Source organism: Lagopus muta, chromosome 29 (genome assembly GCF_023343835.1).
Source record: "Lagopus muta isolate bLagMut1 chromosome 29, bLagMut1 primary, whole genome shotgun sequence".
NCBI lineage: Eukaryota > Metazoa > Chordata > Aves > Galliformes > Phasianidae > Lagopus > Lagopus muta.
Window position 1 is genome coordinate 2212497 of NC_064461.1, and position 19986 is coordinate 2232482.

Here is a 19986-nt window from a genome sequence, read left to right on the forward strand (position 1 = left end):
TGCTGTGCTGTGCTGTGCTGTGTTGTGTTGTGCTGTGCTGTGCTGTGCTGTGCTGTGCTGTGTTGTGCTGTGCTGTGTTGTGTTGTGCTGTGTTGTGCTGTGTTGTGTTGTGCTGTGCTGTGCTGTGCTGTGTTGTGCTGTGCTGTGCTGTGCTGTGTTGTGCTGTGTTGTGCTGTGCTGTGTTGTGTTGTGTTGTGCTGTGCTGTGCTGTGCTGTGTTGTGCTGTGCTGTGCTGTGCTGTGTTGTGCTGTGTTGTGCTGTGCTGTGTTGTGTTGTGTTGTGCTGTGCTGTGTTGTGCTGTGTTGTGCTGTGCTGTGCTGTGTTGTGCTGTGTTGTGCTGTGTTGTGCTGTGTTGTGCTGTGCTGTGTTGTGTTGTGCTGTGCTGTGCTGTGTTGTGTTGTGCTGTGCTGTGTTGTGTTGTGCTGTGTTGTGTTGTGCTGTGTTGTGCTGTGCTGTGTTGTGTTGTGTTGTGCTGTGCTGTGCTGTGCTGTGCTGTGCTGTGTTGTGCTGTGCTGTGCTGTGTTGTGCTGTGCTGTGTTGTGTTGTGTTGTGCTGTGCTGTGTTGTGTTGTGCTGTGTTGTGCTGTGCTGTGCTGTGTTGTGCTGTGCTGTGTTGTGCTGTGTTGTGCTGTGTTGTGCTGTGCTGTGTTGTGTTGTGCTGTGCTGTGCTGTGTTGTGTTGTGCTGTGCTGTGTTGTGTTGTGCTGTGTTGTGTTGTGCTGTGTTGTGCTGTGCTGTGTTGTGTTGTGTTGTGCTGTGCTGTGCTGTGCTGTGCTGTGCTGTGCTGTGCTGTGCTGTGTTGTGCTGTGTTGTGCTGTGTTGTGCTGTGTTGTGCTGTGTTGTGCTGTGCTGTGTTGTGTTGTGTTGTGCTGTGTTGTGCTGTGTTGTGCTGTGCTGTGCTGTGTTGTGCTGTGTTGTGTTGTGCTGTGCTGTGCTGTGCTGTGCTGTGCTGTGTTGTGCTGTGCTGTGTTGTGTTGTGCTGTGTTGTGTTGTGCTGTGTTGTGCTGTGCTGTGTTGTGTTGTGTTGTGCTGTGCTGTGCTGTGCTGTGCTGTGCTGTGTTGTGCTGTGTTGTGCTGTGTTGTGTTGTGCTGTGCTGTGCTGTGCTGTGCTGTGCTGTGTTGTGCTGTGCTGTGTTGTGCTGTGCTGTGTTGTGTTGTGTTGTGCTGTGCTGTGCTGTGCTGTGCTGTGTTGTGCTGTGTTGTGCTGTGTTGTGTTGTGCTGTGTTGTGCTGTGCTGTGCTGTGCTGTGTTGTGCTGTGTTGTGTTGTGCTGTGCTGTGTTGTGCTGTGCTGTGTTGTGCTGTGTTGTGTTGTGCTGTGCTGTGCTGTGTTGTGCTGTGCTGTGCTGTGTTGTGCTGTGCTGTGTTGTGCTGTGTTGTGTTGTGTTGTGCTGTGCTGTGCTGTGCTGTGCTGTGCTGTGCTGTGCTGTGCTGTGTTGTGTTGTGCTGTGCTGTGCTGTGCTGTGCTGTGCTGTGTTGTGCTGTGCTGTGTTGTGTTGTGCTGTGTTGTGTTGTGCTGTGTTGTGCTGTGCTGTGCTGTGTTGTGTTGTGCTGTGCTGTGCTGTGTTGTGTTGTGTTGTGCTGTGCTGTGCTGTGCTGTGCTGTGCTGTGCTGTGTTGTGCTGTGCTGTGCTGTGCTGTGTTGTGCTGTGTTGTGTTGTGCTGTGCTGTGTTGTGCTGTGTTGTGCTGTGCTGTGTTGTGCTGTGTTGTGTTGTGCTGTGCTGTGTTGTGCTGTGTTGTGCTGTGCTGTGTTGTGCTGTGTTGTGTTGTGCTGTGCTGTGCTGTGCTGTGTTGTGCTGTGTTGTGCTGTGCTGTGTTGTGTTGTGTTGTGCTGTGCTGTGTTGTGCTGTGTTGTGCTGTGCTGTGCTGTGTTGTGCTGTGCTGTGCTGTGCTGTGTTGTGCTGTGCTGTGCTGTGCTGTGCTGTGCTGTGTTGTGCTGTGCTGTGCTGTGTTGTGCTGTGCTGTGCTGTGCTGTGCTGTGCTGTGTTGTGCTGTGCTGTGCTGTGCTGTGTTGTGCTGTGTTGTGTTGTGCTGTGTTGTGCTGTGCTGTGCTGTGCTGTGTTGTGCTGTGCTGTGTTGTGCTGTGCTGTGCTGTGCTGTGCTGTGCTGTGCTGTGCTGTGCTGTGTTGTGTTGTGCTGTGTTGTGCTGTGCTGTGCTGTGTTGTGCTGTGCTGTGTTGTGCTGTGTTGTGTTGTGCTGTGCTGTGCTGTGCTGTGTTGTGCTGTGTTGTGCTGTGCTGTGTTGTGCTGTGTTGTGCTGTGCTGTGCTGTGCTGTGCTGTGCTGTGCTGTGCTGTGCTGTGTTGTGCTGTGCTGTGCTGTGCTGTGCTGTGCTGTGTTGTGCTGTGCTGTGCTGTGCTGTGTTGTGCTGTGCTGTGCTGTGCTGTGTTGTGCTGTGCTGTGCTGTGTTGTGTTGTGCTGTGCTGTGCTGTGTTGTGCTGTGTTGTGCTGTGTTGTGCTGTGTTGTGCTGTGTTGTGCTGTGCTGTGCTGTGCTGTGCTGTGTTGTGTTGTGTTGTGCTGTGCTGTGCTGTGCTGTGCTGTGCTGTGTTGTGCTGTGTTGTGCTGTGCTGTGTTGTGCTGTGTTGTGCTGTGCTGTGCTGTGTTGTGCTGTGTTGTGCTGTGTTGTGCTGTGCTGTGTTGTGCTGTGTTGTGCTGTGCTGTGCTGTGCTGTGCTGTGCTGTGCTGTGTTGTGTTGTGCTGTGTTGTGTTGTGCTGTGCTGTGTTGTGCTGTGTTGTGTTGTGTTGTGCTGTGTTGTGCTGTGCTGTGCTGTGTTGTGCTGTGCTGTGTTGTGCTGTGCTGTGCTGTGCTGTGCTGTGCTGTGTTGTGTTGTGTTGTGCTGTGCTGTGCTGTGCTGTGCTGTGTTGTGCTGTGCTGTGCTGTGTTGTGCTGTGTTGTGCTGTGTTGTGCTGTGCTGTGTTGTGCTGTGTTGTGCTGTGCTGTGCTGTGCTGTGCTGTGCTGTGCTGTGTTGTGTTGTGCTGTGTTGTGTTGTGCTGTGCTGTGTTGTGCTGTGTTGTGTTGTGTTGTGTTGTGTTGTGCTGTGCTGTGTTGTGCTGTGTTGTGCTGTGTTGTGTTGTGTTGTGCTGTGCTGTGTTGTGTTGTGCTGTGCTGTGTTGTGCTGTGTTGTGCTGTGTTGTGTTGTGCTGTGCTGTGTTGTGCTGTGTTGTGTTGTGTTGTGCTGTGTTGTGCTGTGCTGTGCTGTGCTGTGTTGTGCTGTGTTGTGCTGTGTTGTGCTGTGCTGTGCTGTGTTGTGCTGTGTTGTGTTGTGTTGTGTTGTGTTGTGCTGTGCTGTGTTGTGCTGTGTTGTGTTGTGTTGTGCTGTGTTGTGCTGTGCTGTGTTGTGTTGTGCTGTGCTGTGTTGTGCTGTGTTGTGCTGTGTTGTGTTGTGCTGTGCTGTGTTGTGCTGTGTTGTGTTGTGTTGTGCTGTGTTGTGCTGTGCTGTGCTGTGCTGTGTTGTGCTGTGTTGTGCTGTGTTGTGCTGTGCTGTGCTGTGCTGTGCTGTGTTGTGTTGTGCTGTGTTGTGTTGTGCTGTGTTGTGTTGTGCTGTGTTGTGTTGTGCTGTGCTGTGCTGTGCTGTGCTGTGTTGTGTTGTGCTGTGTTGTGTTGTGCTGTGCTGTGCTGTGCTGTGCTGTGTTGTGTTGTGCTGTGCTGTGCTGTGTTGTGTTGTGCTGTGCTGTGTTGTGTTGTGCTGTGTTGTGCTGTGCTGTGCTGTGCTGTGCTGTGTTGTGCTGTGTTGTGCTGTGTTGTGTTGTGCTGTGTTGTGTTGTGCTGTGCTGTGTTGTGCTGTGCTGTGCTGTGCTGTGCTGTGCTGTGCTGTGTTGTGCTGTGTTGTGTTGTGCTGTGTTGTGTTGTGCTGTGCTGTGTTGTGTTGTGTTGTGCTGTGTTGTGCTGTGCTGTGTTGTGCTGTGCTGTGCTGTGTTGTGCTGTGCTGTGTTGTGTTGTGCTGTGTTGTGTTGTGCTGTGCTGTGTTGTGCTGTGCTGTGCTGTGCTGTGCTGTGCTGTGCTGTGTTGTGCTGTGTTGTGTTGTGTTGTGCTGTGCTGTGCTGTGCTGTGCTGTGCTGTGCTGTGTTGTGCTGTGCTGTGCTGTGTTGTGCTGTGTTGTGCTGTGTTGTGCTGTGTTGTGCTGTGCTGTGCTGTGTTGTGCTGTGTTGTGTTGTGTTGTGCTGTGCTGTGCTGTGCTGTGCTGTGCTGTGCTGTGCTGTGCTGTGCTGTGTTGTGTTGTGCTGTGTTGTGCTGTGCTGTGTTGTGCTGTGTTGTGCTGTGTTGTGCTGTGTTGTGCTGTGCTGTGTTGTGCTGTGCTGTGTTGTGCTGTGCTGTGTTGTGCTGTGTTGTGCTGTGTTGTGCTGTGTTGTGCTGTGCTGTGCTGTGTTGTGCTGTGTTGTGCTGTGTTGTGCTGTGTTGTGCTGTGCTGTGCTGTGTTGTGTTGTGCTGTGCTGTGCTGTGTTGTGTTGTGCTGTGCTGTGTTGTGTTGTGCTGTGTTGTGTTGTGCTGTGTTGTGCTGTGCTGTGTTGTGTTGTGTTGTGCTGTGCTGTGCTGTGCTGTGCTGTGCTGTGTTGTGCTGTGCTGTGCTGTGTTGTGCTGTGCTGTGTTGTGTTGTGTTGTGCTGTGCTGTGTTGTGTTGTGCTGTGTTGTGCTGTGCTGTGCTGTGTTGTGCTGTGCTGTGTTGTGCTGTGTTGTGCTGTGTTGTGCTGTGCTGTGTTGTGTTGTGCTGTGCTGTGCTGTGTTGTGTTGTGCTGTGCTGTGTTGTGTTGTGCTGTGTTGTGTTGTGCTGTGTTGTGCTGTGCTGTGTTGTGTTGTGTTGTGCTGTGCTGTGCTGTGCTGTGCTGTGCTGTGCTGTGCTGTGCTGTGCTGTGTTGTGCTGTGTTGTGCTGTGTTGTGCTGTGTTGTGCTGTGCTGTGTTGTGTTGTGTTGTGCTGTGCTGTGTTGTGCTGTGTTGTGCTGTGCTGTGCTGTGTTGTGCTGTGTTGTGTTGTGCTGTGCTGTGCTGTGCTGTGCTGTGCTGTGTTGTGCTGTGCTGTGTTGTGTTGTGCTGTGTTGTGTTGTGCTGTGTTGTGCTGTGCTGTGTTGTGTTGTGTTGTGCTGTGCTGTGCTGTGCTGTGCTGTGCTGTGTTGTGCTGTGTTGTGCTGTGTTGTGTTGTGCTGTGCTGTGCTGTGCTGTGCTGTGTTGTGCTGTGCTGTGTTGTGCTGTGCTGTGTTGTGTTGTGTTGTGCTGTGCTGTGCTGTGCTGTGCTGTGTTGTGCTGTGTTGTGCTGTGTTGTGTTGTGCTGTGTTGTGCTGTGCTGTGCTGTGCTGTGTTGTGCTGTGTTGTGTTGTGCTGTGCTGTGTTGTGCTGTGCTGTGTTGTGCTGTGTTGTGTTGTGCTGTGCTGTGCTGTGTTGTGCTGTGCTGTGCTGTGTTGTGCTGTGCTGTGTTGTGCTGTGTTGTGTTGTGTTGTGCTGTGCTGTGCTGTGCTGTGCTGTGCTGTGCTGTGCTGTGTTGTGTTGTGCTGTGCTGTGCTGTGCTGTGCTGTGCTGTGTTGTGCTGTGCTGTGTTGTGTTGTGCTGTGTTGTGTTGTGCTGTGTTGTGCTGTGCTGTGCTGTGTTGTGTTGTGCTGTGCTGTGCTGTGTTGTGTTGTGTTGTGCTGTGCTGTGCTGTGCTGTGCTGTGCTGTGCTGTGTTGTGCTGTGCTGTGCTGTGCTGTGTTGTGCTGTGTTGTGTTGTGCTGTGCTGTGTTGTGCTGTGTTGTGCTGTGCTGTGTTGTGCTGTGTTGTGTTGTGCTGTGCTGTGTTGTGCTGTGTTGTGCTGTGCTGTGTTGTGCTGTGCTGTGCTGTGTTGTGCTGTGCTGTGCTGTGTTGTGCTGTGCTGTGTTGTGCTGTGTTGTGCTGTGCTGTGCTGTGTTGTGCTGTGCTGTGCTGTGCTGTGTTGTGCTGTGCTGTGCTGTGCTGTGCTGTGCTGTGTTGTGCTGTGCTGTGCTGTGTTGTGCTGTGCTGTGCTGTGCTGTGCTGTGCTGTGCTGTGCTGTGCTGTGCTGTGTTGTGCTGTGTTGTGTTGTGCTGTGTTGTGCTGTGCTGTGCTGTGCTGTGTTGTGCTGTGCTGTGTTGTGCTGTGCTGTGCTGTGCTGTGCTGTGCTGTGCTGTGCTGTGTTGTGTTGTGCTGTGTTGTGCTGTGCTGTGCTGTGTTGTGCTGTGCTGTGTTGTGCTGTGCTGTGTTGTGCTGTGCTGTGCTGTGCTGTGTTGTGCTGTGTTGTGCTGTGCTGTGTTGTGCTGTGTTGTGCTGTGCTGTGCTGTGCTGTGCTGTGCTGTGCTGTGCTGTGCTGTGTTGTGCTGTGCTGTGCTGTGCTGTGTTGTGCTGTGCTGTGCTGTGCTGTGTTGTGCTGTGCTGTGCTGTGTTGTGTTGTGCTGTGCTGTGCTGTGTTGTGCTGTGTTGTGCTGTGTTGTGCTGTGTTGTGCTGTGCTGTGCTGTGCTGTGCTGTGTTGTGTTGTGTTGTGCTGTGCTGTGCTGTGCTGTGCTGTGCTGTGTTGTGCTGTGTTGTGCTGTGCTGTGTTGTGCTGTGTTGTGCTGTGCTGTGCTGTGTTGTGCTGTGTTGTGCTGTGTTGTGCTGTGCTGTGTTGTGCTGTGTTGTGCTGTGCTGTGCTGTGCTGTGCTGTGCTGTGCTGTGTTGTGTTGTGCTGTGTTGTGTTGTGCTGTGCTGTGTTGTGCTGTGTTGTGTTGTGTTGTGCTGTGTTGTGCTGTGCTGTGCTGTGTTGTGCTGTGCTGTGTTGTGCTGTGCTGTGCTGTGCTGTGCTGTGCTGTGTTGTGTTGTGTTGTGCTGTGCTGTGCTGTGCTGTGCTGTGTTGTGCTGTGCTGTGCTGTGTTGTGCTGTGTTGTGCTGTGTTGTGCTGTGCTGTGCTGTGCTGTGCTGTGCTGTGCTGTGCTGTGTTGTGTTGTGTTGTGTTGTGCTGTGCTGTGCTGTGCTGTGTTGTGCTGTGTTGTGCTGTGTTGTGCTGTGCTGTGTTGTGCTGTGCTGTGTTGTGCTGTGTTGTGCTGTGTTGTGCTGTGTTGTGTTGTGCTGTGCTGTGTTGTGCTGTGCTGTGTTGTGCTGTGTTGTGCTGTGCTGTGCTGTGTTGTGTTGTGCTGTGCTGTGTTGTGCTGTGCTGTGTTGTGCTGTGTTGTGCTGTGCTGTGCTGTGCTGTGCTGTGTTGTGCTGTGTTGTGCTGTGTTGTGCTGTGTTGTGCTGTGCTGTGCTGTGCTGTGCTGTGCTGTGTTGTGTTGTGCTGTGTTGTGTTGTGCTGTGCTGTGTTGTGCTGTGTTGTGTTGTGTTGTGTGTTGTGCTGTGCTGTGTTGTGCTGTGTTGTGCTGTGTTGTGTTGTGTTGTGCTGTGCTGTGTTGTGTTGTGCTGTGCTGTGTTGTGCTGTGTTGTGCTGTGTTGTGTTGTGCTGTGCTGTGTTGTGCTGTGTTGTGTTGTGTTGTGCTGTGTTGTGCTGTGCTGTGTTGTGTTGTGCTGTGCTGTGTTGTGCTGTGTTGTGCTGTGTTGTGTTGTGCTGTGCTGTGTTGTGCTGTGTTGTGTTGTGTTGTGCTGTGTTGTGCTGTGCTGTGCTGTGCTGTGTTGTGCTGTGTTGTGCTGTGTTGTGCTGTGCTGTGCTGTGCTGTGCTGTGTTGTGTTGTGCTGTGTTGTGTTGTGCTGTGTTGTGTTGTGCTGTGTTGTGTTGTGCTGTGCTGTGCTGTGCTGTGCTGTGTTGTGTTGTGCTGTGTTGTGTTGTGCTGTGCTGTGCTGTGCTGTGCTGTGCTGTGTTGTGTTGTGCTGTGCTGTGTTGTGCTGTGCTGTGTTGTGTTGTGTTGTGTTGTGCTGTGTTGTGTTGTGCTGTGCTGTGTTGTGCTGTGCTGTGTTGTGTTGTGTTGTGTTGTGCTGTGCTGTGTTGTGTTGTGCTGTGCTGTGCTGTGTTGTGCTGTGTTGTGCTGTGCTGTGTTGTGTTGTGTTGTGCTGTGTTGTGTTGTGTTGTGCTGTGTTGTGCTGTGCTGTGCTGTGCTGTGTTGTGCTGTGTTGTGCTGTGCTGTGCTGTGCTGTGCTGTGCTGTGCTGTGTTGTGCTGTGTTGTGTTGTGTTGTGCTGTGCTGTGCTGTGCTGTGCTGTGCTGTGCTGTGCTGTGTTGTGCTGTGCTGTGCTGTGTTGTGCTGTGTTGTGCTGTGTTGTGCTGTGTTGTGCTGTGCTGTGCTGTGCTGTGCTGTGTTGTGCTGTGTTGTGTTGTGTTGTGCTGTGCTGTGCTGTGCTGTGCTGTGCTGTGCTGTGCTGTGCTGTGTTGTGTTGTGCTGTGCTGTGCTGTGCTGTGTTGTGCTGTGCTGTGCTGTGCTGTGTTGTGCTGTGTTGTGTTGTGCTGTGTTGTGCTGTGCTGTGCTGTGCTGTGTTGTGCTGTGCTGTGTTGTGCTGTGCTGTGCTGTGCTGTGCTGTGCTGTGCTGTGCTGTGTTGTGTTGTGCTGTGTTGTGCTGTGCTGTGCTGTGTTGTGCTGTGCTGTGTTGTGCTGTGTTGTGTTGTGCTGTGCTGTGCTGTGCTGTGTTGTGCTGTGTTGTGCTGTGCTGTGTTGTGCTGTGTTGTGCTGTGCTGTGCTGTGCTGTGCTGTGCTGTGCTGTGCTGTGTTGTGCTGTGCTGTGCTGTGCTGTGCTGTGCTGTGTTGTGCTGTGCTGTGCTGTGCTGTGTTGTGCTGTGCTGTGCTGTGCTGTGTTGTGCTGTGCTGTGCTGTGTTGTGTTGTGCTGTGCTGTGCTGTGTTGTGCTGTGTTGTGCTGTGTTGTGCTGTGTTGTGCTGTGTTGTGCTGTGCTGTGCTGTGCTGTGTTGTGTTGTGTTGTGCTGTGCTGTGCTGTGCTGTGCTGTGCTGTGTTGTGCTGTGCTGTGCTGTGCTGTGTTGTGCTGTGTTGTGCTGTGCTGTGCTGTGTTGTGCTGTGTTGTGCTGTGTTGTGCTGTGCTGTGTTGTGCTGTGTTGTGCTGTGCTGTGCTGTGCTGTGCTGTGCTGTGTTGTGTTGTGCTGTGTTGTGTTGTGCTGTGCTGTGTTGTGCTGTGTTGTGTTGTGTTGTGCTGTGTTGTGCTGTGCTGTGCTGTGTTGTGCTGTGCTGTGTTGTGCTGTGCTGTGCTGTGCTGTGCTGTGCTGTGTTGTGCTGTGCTGTGCTGTGTTGTGTTGTGTTGTGCTGTGCTGTGCTGTGCTGTGCTGTGTTGTGCTGTGCTGTGCTGTGTTGTGCTGTGCTGTGCTGTGTTGTGCTGTGTTGTGCTGTGCTGTGTTGTGCTGTGCTGTGTTGTGCTGTGTTGTGCTGTGTTGTGCTGTGTTGTGTTGTGCTGTGCTGTGTTGTGCTGTGCTGTGTTGTGCTGTGTTGTGCTGTGCTGTGCTGTGTTGTGTTGTGCTGTGCTGTGTTGTGCTGTGCTGTGTTGTGCTGTGTTGTGCTGTGTTGTGCTGTGTTGTGCTGTGTTGTGCTGTGCTGTGCTGTGCTGTGCTGTGTTGTGTTGTGCTGTGTTGTGTTGTGCTGTGCTGTGTTGTGCTGTGTTGTGTTGTGTTGTGTGTTGTGCTGTGCTGTGTTGTGCTGTGTTGTGCTGTGTTGTGTTGTGTTGTGCTGTGCTGTGTTGTGTTGTGCTGTGCTGTGTTGTGCTGTGTTGTGCTGTGTTGTGTTGTGCTGTGCTGTGTTGTGCTGTGTTGTGTTGTGTTGTGCTGTGTTGTGCTGTGCTGTGTTGTGTTGTGCTGTGCTGTGTTGTGCTGTGTTGTGCTGTGTTGTGTTGTGCTGTGCTGTGTTGTGCTGTGTTGTGTTGTGTTGTGCTGTGTTGTGCTGTGCTGTGCTGTGCTGTGTTGTGCTGTGTTGTGCTGTGTTGTGCTGTGCTGTGCTGTGCTGTGCTGTGTTGTGTTGTGCTGTGTTGTGTTGTGCTGTGTTGTGTTGTGCTGTGTTGTGTTGTGCTGTGCTGTGCTGTGCTGTGCTGTGTTGTGTTGTGCTGTGTTGTGTTGTGCTGTGCTGTGCTGTGCTGTGCTGTGTTGTGTTGTGCTGTGCTGTGCTGTGTTGTGTTGTGCTGTGCTGTGTTGTGTTGTGCTGTGTTGTGCTGTGCTGTGCTGTGCTGTGCTGTGCTGTGTTGTGTTGTGCTGTGTTGTGTTGTGCTGTGTTGTGCTGTGCTGTGCTGTGTTGTGTTGTGCTGTGCTGTGTTGTGCTGTGTTGTGCTGTGTTGTGTTGTGCTGTGCTGTGTTGTGCTGTGTTGTGTTGTGCTGTGCTGTGTTGTGTTGTGCTGTGTTGTGCTGTGCTGTGCTGTGCTGTGCTGTGCTGTGCTGTGCTGTGCTGTGTTGTGTTGTGCTGTGCTGTGTTGTGTTGTGCTGTGCTGTGCTGTGCTGTGCTGTGTTGTGCTGTGCTGTGTTGTGCTGTGTTGTGCTGTGCTGTGCTGTGTTGTGCTGTGCTGTGCTGTGTTGTGCTGTGCTGTGCTGTGCTGTGCTGTGCTGTGTTGTGCTGTGTTGTGTTGTGTTGTGCTGTGCTGTGCTGTGCTGTGCTGTGCTGTGCTGTGTTGTGCTGTGCTGTGCTGTGTTGTGCTGTGTTGTGCTGTGTTGTGCTGTGTTGTGCTGTGCTGTGCTGTGCTGTGTTGTGCTGTGTTGTGTTGTGTTGTGCTGTGCTGTGCTGTGCTGTGCTGTGCTGTGCTGTGCTGTGCTGTGCTGTGTTGTGTTGTGCTGTGTTGTGCTGTGCTGTGTTGTGCTGTGTTGTGCTGTGTTGTGCTGTGTTGTGCTGTGCTGTGCTGTGCTGTGCTGTGTTGTGCTGTGCTGTGTTGTGCTGTGTTGTGTTGTGCTGTGTTGTGTTGTGCTGTGTTGTGCTGTGTTGTGCTGTGTTGTGTTGTGCTGTGCTGTGTTGTGCTGTGTTGTGCTGTGCTGTGTTGTGCTGTGCTGTGTTGTGCTGTGCTGTGTTGTGCTGTGTTGTGCTGTGTTGTGCTGTGCTGTGTTGTGCTGTGCTGTGCTGTGCTGTGCTGTGCTGTGTTGTGCTGTGTTGTGCTGTGCTGTGCTGTGTTGTGCTGTGTTGTGCTGTGTTGTGCTGTGTTGTGCTGTGTTGTGCTGTGCTGTGCTGTGCTGTGCTGTGTTGTGCTGTGCTGTGTTGTGCTGTGTTGTGCTGTGTTGTGCTGTGCTGTGTTGTGCTGTGTTGTGCTGTGTTGTGCTGTGCTGTGCTGTGTTGTGCTGTGCTGTGTTGTGCTGTGCTGTGTTGTGCTGTGCTGTGTTGTGCTGTGCTGTGCTGTGTTGTGCTGTGTTGTGCTGTGTTGTGCTGTGTTGTGCTGTGTTGTGCTGTGTTGTGCTGTGTTGTGCTGTGCTGTGTTGTGCTGTGCTGTGCTGTGCTGTGTTGTGCTGTGCTGTGCTGTGTTGTGCTGTGCTGTGTTGTGCTGTGCTGTGCTGTGTTGTGTTGTGCTGTGCTGTGTTGTGCTGTGTTGTGCTGTGTTGTGCTGTGCTGTGTTGTGCTGTGCTGTGTTGTGCTGTGCTGTGCTGTGCTGTGTTGTGCTGTGCTGTGTTGTGCTGTGCTGTGCTGTGTTGTGTTGTGCTGTGCTGTGCTGTGTTGTGCTGTGCTGTGCTGTGCTGTGCTGTGCTGTGTTGTGCTGTGTTGTGCTGTGTTGTGCTGTGTTGTGCTGTGTTGTGCTGTGCTGTGTTGTGCTGTGCTGTGCTGTGCTGTGTTGTGCTGTGCTGTGCTGTGTTGTGCTGTGCTGTGCTGTGTTGTGCTGTGCTGTGTTGTGCTGTGTTGTGCTGTGTTGTGTTGTGCTGTGCTGTGTTGTGCTGTGTTGTGCTGTGTTGTGCTGTGTTGTGCTGTGTTGTGCTGTGCTGTGTTGTGCTGTGCTGTGCTGTGCTGTGTTGTGCTGTGCTGTGCTGTGTTGTGCTGTGCTGTGCTGTGTTGTGCTGTGTTGTGTTGTGCTGTGTTGTGCTGTGCTGTGCTGTGTTGTGTTGTGCTGTGCTGTGTTGTGCTGTGTTGTGCTGTGTTGTGCTGTGCTGTGCTGTGTTGTGCTGTGTTGTGCTGTGTTGTGCTGTGCTGTGCTGTGCTGTGCTGTGTTGTGTTGTGCTGTGCTGTGCTGTGCTGTGCTGTGCTGTGCTGTGTTGTGCTGTGCTGTGCTGTGCTGTGTTGTGCTGTGTTGTGTTGTGTTGTGCTGTGCTGTGTTGTGCTGTGCTGTGCTGTGTTGTGCTGTGTTGTGCTGTGTTGTGTTGTGCTGTGTTGTGCTGTGCTGTGCTGTGCTGTGTTGTGCTGTGCTGTGCTGTGTTGTGCTGTGCTGTGCTGTGTTGTGCTGTGCTGTGTTGTGCTGTGCTGTGCTGTGTTGTGCTGTGTTGTGCTGTGTTGTGTTGTGCTGTGTTGTGCTGTGCTGTGTTGTGCTGTGCTGTGTTGTGCTGTGCTGTGTTGTGCTGTGCTGTGTTGTGTTGTGCTGTGTTGTGCTGTGTTGTGCTGTGCTGTGTTGTGCTGTGCTGTGCTGTGCTGTGTTGTGCTGTGTTGTGCTGTGCTGTGCTGTGCTGTGTTGTGCTGTGCTGTGTTGTGCTGTGCTGTGCTGTGCTGTGCTGTGTTGTGCTGTGCTGTGCTGTGCTGTGCTGTGCTGTGCTGTGCTGTGTTGTGCTGTGTTGTGCTGTGTTGTGCTGTGCTGTGCTGTGCTGTGTTGTGCTGTGCTGTGTTGTGCTGTGCTGTGCTGTGCTGTGCTGTGTTGTGCTGTGTTGTGCTGTGTTGTGCTGTGCTGTGCTGTGCTGTGCTGTGTTGTGCTGTGTTGTGCTGTGTTGTGCTGTGCTGTGCTGTGCTGTGCTGTGTTGTGCTGTGCTGTGCTGTGCTGTGCTGTGCTGTGCTGTGCTGTGTTGTGTTGTGTTGTGCTGTGTTGTGCTGTGCTGTGCTGTGCTGTGTTGTGCTGTGCTGTGCTGTGTTGTGCTGTGCTGTGCTGTGTTGTGCTGTGCTGTGCTGTGCTGTGCTGTGCTGTGCTGTGTTGTGCTGTGCTGTGCTGTGTTGTGCTGTGCTGTGCTGTGCTGTGCTGTGCTGTGTTGTGCTGTGTTGTGCTGTGCTGTGCTGTGCTGTGTTGTGCTGTGCTGTGTTGTGCTGTGTTGTGCTGTGTTGTGCTGTGTTGTGCTGTGCTGTGTTGTGCTGTGCTGTGCTGTGTTGTGTTGTGCTGTGTTGTGTTGTGCTGTGCTGTGTTGTGCTGTGCTGTGTTGTGCTGTGTTGTGCTGTGTTGTGCTGTGTTGTGTTGTGTTGTGCTGTGTTGTGCTGTGCTGTGTTGTGTTGTGCTGTGCTGTGCTGTGCTGTGTTGTGCTGTGTTGTGCTGTGTTGTGCTGTGCTGTGCTGTGCTGTGCTGTGTTGTGCTGTGCTGTGCTGTGCTGTGCTGTGTTGTGCTGTGTTGTGCTGTGCTGTGCTGTGCTGTGCTGTGCTGTGCTGTGTTGTGCTGTGTTGTGCTGTGCTGTGCTGTGTTGTGCTGTGCTGTGCTGTGCTGTGCTGTGCTGTGCTGTGCTGTGCTGTGCTGTGCTGTGCTGTGCTGTGTTGTGTTGTGCTGTGCTGTGCTGTGCTGTGTTGTGCTGTGTTGTGCTGTGTTGTGCTGTGCTGTGCTGTGCTGTGCTGTGTTGTGCTGTGCTGTGCTGTGCTGTGCTGTGCTGTGCTGTGTTGTGCTGTGCTGTGCTGTGCTGTGCTGTGTTGTGCTGTGTTGTGCTGTGTTGTGCTGTGTTGTGTTGTGCTGTGCTGTGCTGTGCTGTGTTGTGCTGTGTTGTGTTGTGCTGTGTTGTGCTGTGCTGTGCTGTGTTGTGTTGTGCTGTGCTGTGCTGTGCTGTGTTGTGCTGTGTTGTGCTGTGTTGTGCTGTGTTGTGCTGTGCTGTGCTGTGCTGTGCTGTGTTGTGCTGTGCTGTGTTGTGCTGTGTTGTGCTGTGTTGTGCTGTGTTGTGCTGTGCTGTGTTGTGCTGTGCTGTGCTGTGTTGTGTTGTGCTGTGTTGTGTTGTGCTGTGCTGTGTTGTGCTGTGCTGTGTTGTGCTGTGTTGTGCTGTGTTGTGCTGTGTTGTGTTGTGCTGTGCTGTGTTGTGTTGTGCTGTGTTGTGCTGTGCTGTGCTGTGCTGTGCTGTGTTGTGCTGTGCTGTGTTGTGTTGTGCTCTGCTGTGTTGTGCTGTGCTGTGCTGTGTTGTGCTGTGTTGTGCTGTGTTGTGCTGTGTTGTGCTGTGTTGTGTTGTGCTGTGTTGTGCTGTGCTGTGCTGTGTTGTGCTGTGTTGTGCTGTGCTGTGCTGTGCTGTGCTGTGTTGTGCTGTGCTGTGTTGTGTTGTGCTCTGCTGTGTTGTGCTGTGTTGTGCTGTGCTGTGCTGTGCTGTGTTGTGCTGTGTTGTGCTGTGCTGTGCTGTGCTGTGCTGTGCTGTGCTGTGCTGTGCTGTGCTGTGTTGTGCTGTGCTGTGTTGTGCTGTGCTGTGCTGTGTTGTGCTGTGCTGTGTTGTGTTGTGCTGTGCTGTGTTGTGCTGTGCTGTGCTGTGCTGTGTTGTGCTGTGCTGTGCTGTGCTGTGCTGTGCTGTGTTGTGCTGTGCTGTGCTGTGCTGTGCTGTGCTGTGCTGTGTTGTGCTGTGCTGTGTTGTGCTGTGCTGTGTTGTGTTGTGTTGTGCTGTGCTGTGTTGTGTTGTGCTGTGTTGTGCTGTGCTGTGCTGTGCTGTGTTGTGCTGTGCTGTGCTGTGCTGTGCTGTGTTGTGTTGTGCTCTGCTGTGCAGTGCTGCGTGGAGCTGTGCCCTCCCCTCCATTCGCACTCTCCCTGCAGGCTGTGTTGTACCTGGGCCATGCCGGTGGGCTGCTGGCAGTGCCGCTCTCCAACTGCAGCCAGCACCGCAGCTGCACCCAGTGCATCCTGGCCAGGGACCCCGATTGCGCGTGGAGCAGCAGCAGCGGGCGGTGCGAGAGCCTGCGGGCCAACGGCGGGGAGCGGGGAGCGGCGCCCAGCCTGAGGCGGAGCCTGTGAGCGGCACCCTGAACGGCTGAGCCCATAAACAGCGCCCTACAGCACGAGCCCACAACCTGACCCCACAACCTGACCCCACAACCTGACCCCACAACCTGAGCCCATAACCTGAGCCTATAGCCTGACCCTATAGCTTGAGCCTACAGCCCAACTCTATAGCCTAACCCTATAGCCTGACCCTATAACTGACCCTATAACCTGAGCCTACAGCCCGAGCCTATAAGCATCACACTATAGCCTGACCCTATAAACATCACCCTACAGCCTGATCCTATAGGCTGTCCCTACAGCCTGACCCTATAACCTGACCCTATAAACATGACCCTATATAGCCTGACCCTACAGGCTAACCCTGAGCTTGACCCTATAACCTGAGCTGATACCCCTGACCCTATAAATCTGACCCCATAGCCCTGACCCTATAAACATGACCCTATAACCTGGTCCTATAGCCCTGACCTTATAAACATGACTCTGTAACCCTGATCCTATAACCCTGACCCTATAGCCCTGATCCTACATCCCTGACCCTATAAACCCGACCCTACAGCCCTGACCCTGTAACCCTGACCCTGTAGCCTTAACTCTGACCCTAACCCTGCTCCTGACCCAATCACCCTGACCCTATGACCTCTGACCCCAACCCCATGACCTCTGACCCTGAACCTATGACCTTACCTCTGACCCATGACCTGATCAATGACCCTGACCCTATGACCTCTAACCCTGATCTCACGACCTCTGACCCTGATTCCATCACCTATGACCCCGATCCTATGACCTCTGGCCCCGACCCTATTGGGAATAGGTGAACGGTTGGACTGGGTGATCTTTTAGGTCTTTTCCAACCTTAGTGATTCTATGATTCTATGATTCAATGACCCTATGACCTCACCCATGACCCTGACCCCATGACCTCTGACCTTGATGGTGCGACCTGACCCCTGACCTCTGACCTCTGACCCCTCAGCACGTGGCTGCAGGATGTGGAGGGAGGCGACGCCAGGAGCCGCTGCCAGCGCGGGAGGAGCGGGGGGGCGGAAATGGAGGCGGAAATGGAGGCGGAAATGGAGCTGAGTGAGTAGGGGGGGTGGGGGTGGGGCTACGCGTATAGGGGCGGGGCCACAGTTATAGGGGCGGGGCCATGTTTGTAGGGGCGGGGCCACGCTTATAGGGGCGGGGTTAGGGTTATAGAGGAAGGGTCAAGATTAGGGTTAGGGTTGTAGGGCTAGTTTTGTAGGGTTAGGGTTTTGGTCAGGGTTAAGGTTGGGGTTATAAGGCGAGGGTTATGGGGTTGGGGTTAGGGTTTGGATAATAGGGTGAGCGTTATGGGGCTGCAGGGATACAGGGTTATAGGAGTTATAGGGGGTTGGGGGGCCAGGGTTAGGGTTGGGGTTGTAGGTTTAGGGTTAGGGTTGGGGTTGTAGGTTTAGGGTTGGGGTTGGGTTGTAGGGTCAGGGTTAGGGTTTCAGATTTGGGGGTATGAGTATATGTGTTTATAGGGTCATTGGGGTATGGAGGTGTTGGGTTATGGGGGTGTAGGGTTACAGGGTCATAGGGGTGTGGGGTTATGGGGTTATAGAGGTGTAGGTTTATAGGGGTGTGGAGTTACAGGGGTGTAGGGTTAGAGGGTTATAGGGCTATGGGGTATAGGGTTATAGGGTGTAGGGTTATAGGGTTATATGGGGTTATAAGGTTCTATGGGCGATGGGTTATATGGGGTTATAGGGTTATATGAGCTATGGGTTATATGGGATATGGGTTATATGGCTATGGGTTATATGGGGTTATAGGGTTATGTGAGCTATGGGTTACATGGGGTTATAGGGTTATATGGCTATAGGTTATATGGGGTTATAGGGTTATATGAGCTATGGGTTATATGGGGTTATATGGGGTTATATGGGGTTATATGGGGTTATAGGGTTATATGGGGTTACATGGCTATGGGTTATATTGGGTTATAGGGTTATATGGGGTTACATGGCTATGGGTTTTATGGGGTTATAGGGTTATATGGGGTTACATGGCTATGGGTTATATGGGGTTATAGGGTTATATGGGGTTACATGGCTATGGGTTTTATGGGGTTATAGGGTTATATGGGGTTACATGGCTATGGGTTTTATGGGGTTATAGGGTTATATGGGGTTACATGGCTATGGGTTTTATGGGGTTATAGGGTTATATGGGGTTACATGGCTATGGGTTATATGGGGTTATAGGGTTATATGGGGTTATAGGGTTATATGGGGTTACATGGCTATGGGTTATATGGGGTTATAGGGTTATATGGGGTTATAGGGTTATATGGGGTTACATGGCTATGGGTTATATGGGGTTATAGGGTTATATGGGGTTATAGGGTTATATGGGGTTACATGGCTATGGGTTTTATGGGGTTATAGGGTTATATGGGGTTACATGGCTATGGGTTATATGGGGTTATAGGGTTATATGGGGTTATAGGGTTATATGGGGTTACATGGCTATGGGTTATATGGGGTTATAGGGTTATATGGGGTTATAGGGTTATATGGGGTTACATGGCTATGGGTTTTATGGGGTTATAGGGTGTGGGGTTACCTGGGTTGCCGCCGGCCTCGCGCTCGCCGTTCCTCCCCCGCCCCGCAACGCCGCCTCCTCCCGCAGCGCTGCGCCCCGCCGCTCACAGCGTGCTGCGGCTGCCGTGCCCGCGGCGCTCCGCCTGGGCGGCGTACAGCTGGGAGCGGCCGGCCGGCGCCGGGGACGCGGAGCTGCTGCCGGACCTGACGCTGCTGCTGGTCGCCCAGCGCCGCTCCGTCGGCTCCTACGTCTGCTGGGCCACCGAGAACGGCGTCCGCTGGGCCGCGGCTCGGTACCGCCTGCTGGAGCCCGACGGGGGCGGCCGGGGGAGCGAGGAGGGGGCGACGGCCCCCCCGGGACCCCCCCCGCACGGCTCCTACTGGCCGCAGTTGGTGGCCGTGGCCGCGCTGCTGGCTTTGACGCTGCCGGCGGCCGTCGGGTTGGGGTTGGTGGCTTTTAGGGCGCGGGGCAAAGCGGGGGGGTGCGCGGGGGGGGTGGAGAAAACCCCCCTGAATGGGGAGGGGGGCGTGGGGGGGGAGAGGGGCTGCGTGCAGATGGACGGAGGGAGCGGCGGTGAGTCCGGAGGGGTGCGAGGAGAAATGGGGCAGATGGGGCCGCGGTGGGGCTGAGGATGGGGGGAGGTTTGGTTTTTTGGGGAGAGGGATTGGTGAATTTAATGCAGCGTTATGGGGGGGACCCCATAGCAGTGCCGGCCCCACCGCAGTGCTGTGCTCACCCCATAGCAGTGCCGACCCCACTGCAGTGCTGTGCTCACCCCATAGCAGTGCCGGCCCCACTGCAGTGCTGTGCTCACCCCATAGCAGTGCCGACCCCACTGCAGTGCTGTGCTCACCCCATAGCAGTGCCGACCCCACTGCAGTGCTGTGCTCACCCCATAGCAGTGCCCGCACACATCACTGCTCACACACCGACTGCTGCCTTTTGTACCCATGGTTTTATACAATAAACCTCTCCAATGTGGGGGATCTGTGGGGTGTCTGTGGGGTGTCTATGGGATACCTATGGGGTACCCGTGGTTTTGTTGGGCAGAACCCCAGAGCCACCCTGCTCCATGGGGTATCCATGGGGTATCTATGGGATACACGCCTTGCTGTGGGGCGGAAGCTTTGTAGCCGCCCTGTTCTTTGGGGTATGTATGGGGTATCTGTGGGGCATTTATGGGGTCTATGGGGTATCTGTGGGGCACACATGTTTTTGCAGGGTGGAACCCTGGAGTCCCCCTGCTCCTTCAGGTATCCATGGGGCATCCATGGGGTATCTATGGGGAATCCGTGGGGTATCCATGGAGTATATAGGGGACATCCATGGGGCATCCATAGTTGATCTATGGGACATCTATGGGTATCCATGCGACATCCATGGGGTATCTATGGAGAATCTATGGGGTATCTATAGGGTATCTGTGGGGCACCCAGGGGGTATCCACGGGGTGCCCATGAGGCATCCATGGTGCACGTGTGTTTGTGGGGCGGAGACCTAGAGCCACCGTTCCTTGGGATGTCTGTGGGCTATCTATGGGGTGCGAGTGCGCTTTTGGCCTCTGCTCCGTGGGATTTCTACGGGGCGCCTCCGTTTCTGTGGCCGCTTTGACCTCCCCAAGATGGCGCCGCGCTCTACGCCGCCCCCGTCCATCCGCCTGCGTCCTCCCCAAGATGGCGGCCCCCCGCGGCCCGTGCGCTACGCCGACGCATTTCCGGCGCGAGGCCCCACCCCGCTTCCGGCGCGTTTCCCGTCGTGCCCCGCAAGGCGGCTGTGGGGAGCGCGGCGAAATGGCGGACGTTGTGGGTCTGCGCGAGCCGAGCGGCGAGGAGTTCGCTATGGACGAAGACGGCGACGGTGAGGGCGGCCGAGGCCCGGCGGGCGGGAGGGCGATGCGGCTCTGCTCCCGCTCCCCGCCCCCGGTCGGGCCCCAGCCCCGGTCAGGCTGCCGGGCCCTGACTGGCCGTCTTTCCGCAGAGAGCTTCCATAAGCTGAGGGAGAACGCCAAGAAGCGGAGAGGCCGCGGCTTCGGCTCGGTAGGAGTGTGGGTGTCAGGGATGCGTGGCAGAGCCAAAAATAATAATAATCATAATGAAAAAATGCAGCCCTGAATAGAAGTGAAAAGCAAGAGCTAGCCAAGTGGAGGTAAAGCAGCGCCTTTGAGGGTACGTGGCTGTAGAAGGGTAAAAGGAATAACAGGTAACTGCTTGAAGTTTGGATTATTAATTGAGTGTGAATCCAAACACAATTCTCCAATTCTACCGATTAAAAAAAACCACCAATAATGAGTAAATAAGTAAAAATTGGAAAGCAAGCGCTGTAGTGTGGTACGAGATCTGAGGGAAGTAATAGAATTGTTGAGTGCATGCCCTCAGTGGTGGCAGATTGATCCAGCTCGTTAACCAAGGTAAGGAATGAGTGGGCAAAGCTTCCCTTCTGGATTTGAAGGATGCCTTTTTGCCTGGTTTGGCCAAAGGAAGCTTAAAGTGACTTGCCTTTGAGTAGCAAAAACCCCAAGACCGAAAATAATAATAATAATAAAAAGAGAGATGCAGTC

At 53.6% G+C, this 19986-nt stretch overlaps 2 protein-coding genes across 5 annotated transcripts in view; one reads left to right on the forward strand and one right to left on the reverse strand.

Annotated features, from left to right (window-relative positions):
• Positions 1–18636, forward strand: part of SEMA4A (semaphorin 4A) — a 28704-nt gene extending 10068 nt beyond the window's left edge. For 2 of the 4 annotated variants that reach the window (XM_048928954.1, XM_048928955.1), the window contains exon 12: positions 14667–14779. Coding sequence is in view for 2 of the 4 variants with exons in the window: in XM_048928952.1 (XP_048784909.1) it covers positions 14667–14860; positions 15835–15941; positions 17517–18058 (843 nt within the window). In the remaining 2 variants the exon portion in view is untranslated. Of the gene's footprint in view, positions 1–14666; positions 14861–15834; positions 15942–17516 lie in introns of those variants that run through there. The other 2 variants (XM_048928952.1, XM_048928953.1) reach the window with 2 other exon arrangements.
• Positions 1–19986, reverse strand: part of SV2A (synaptic vesicle glycoprotein 2A) — a 234886-nt gene that overhangs the window by 58770 nt on the left and 156130 nt on the right.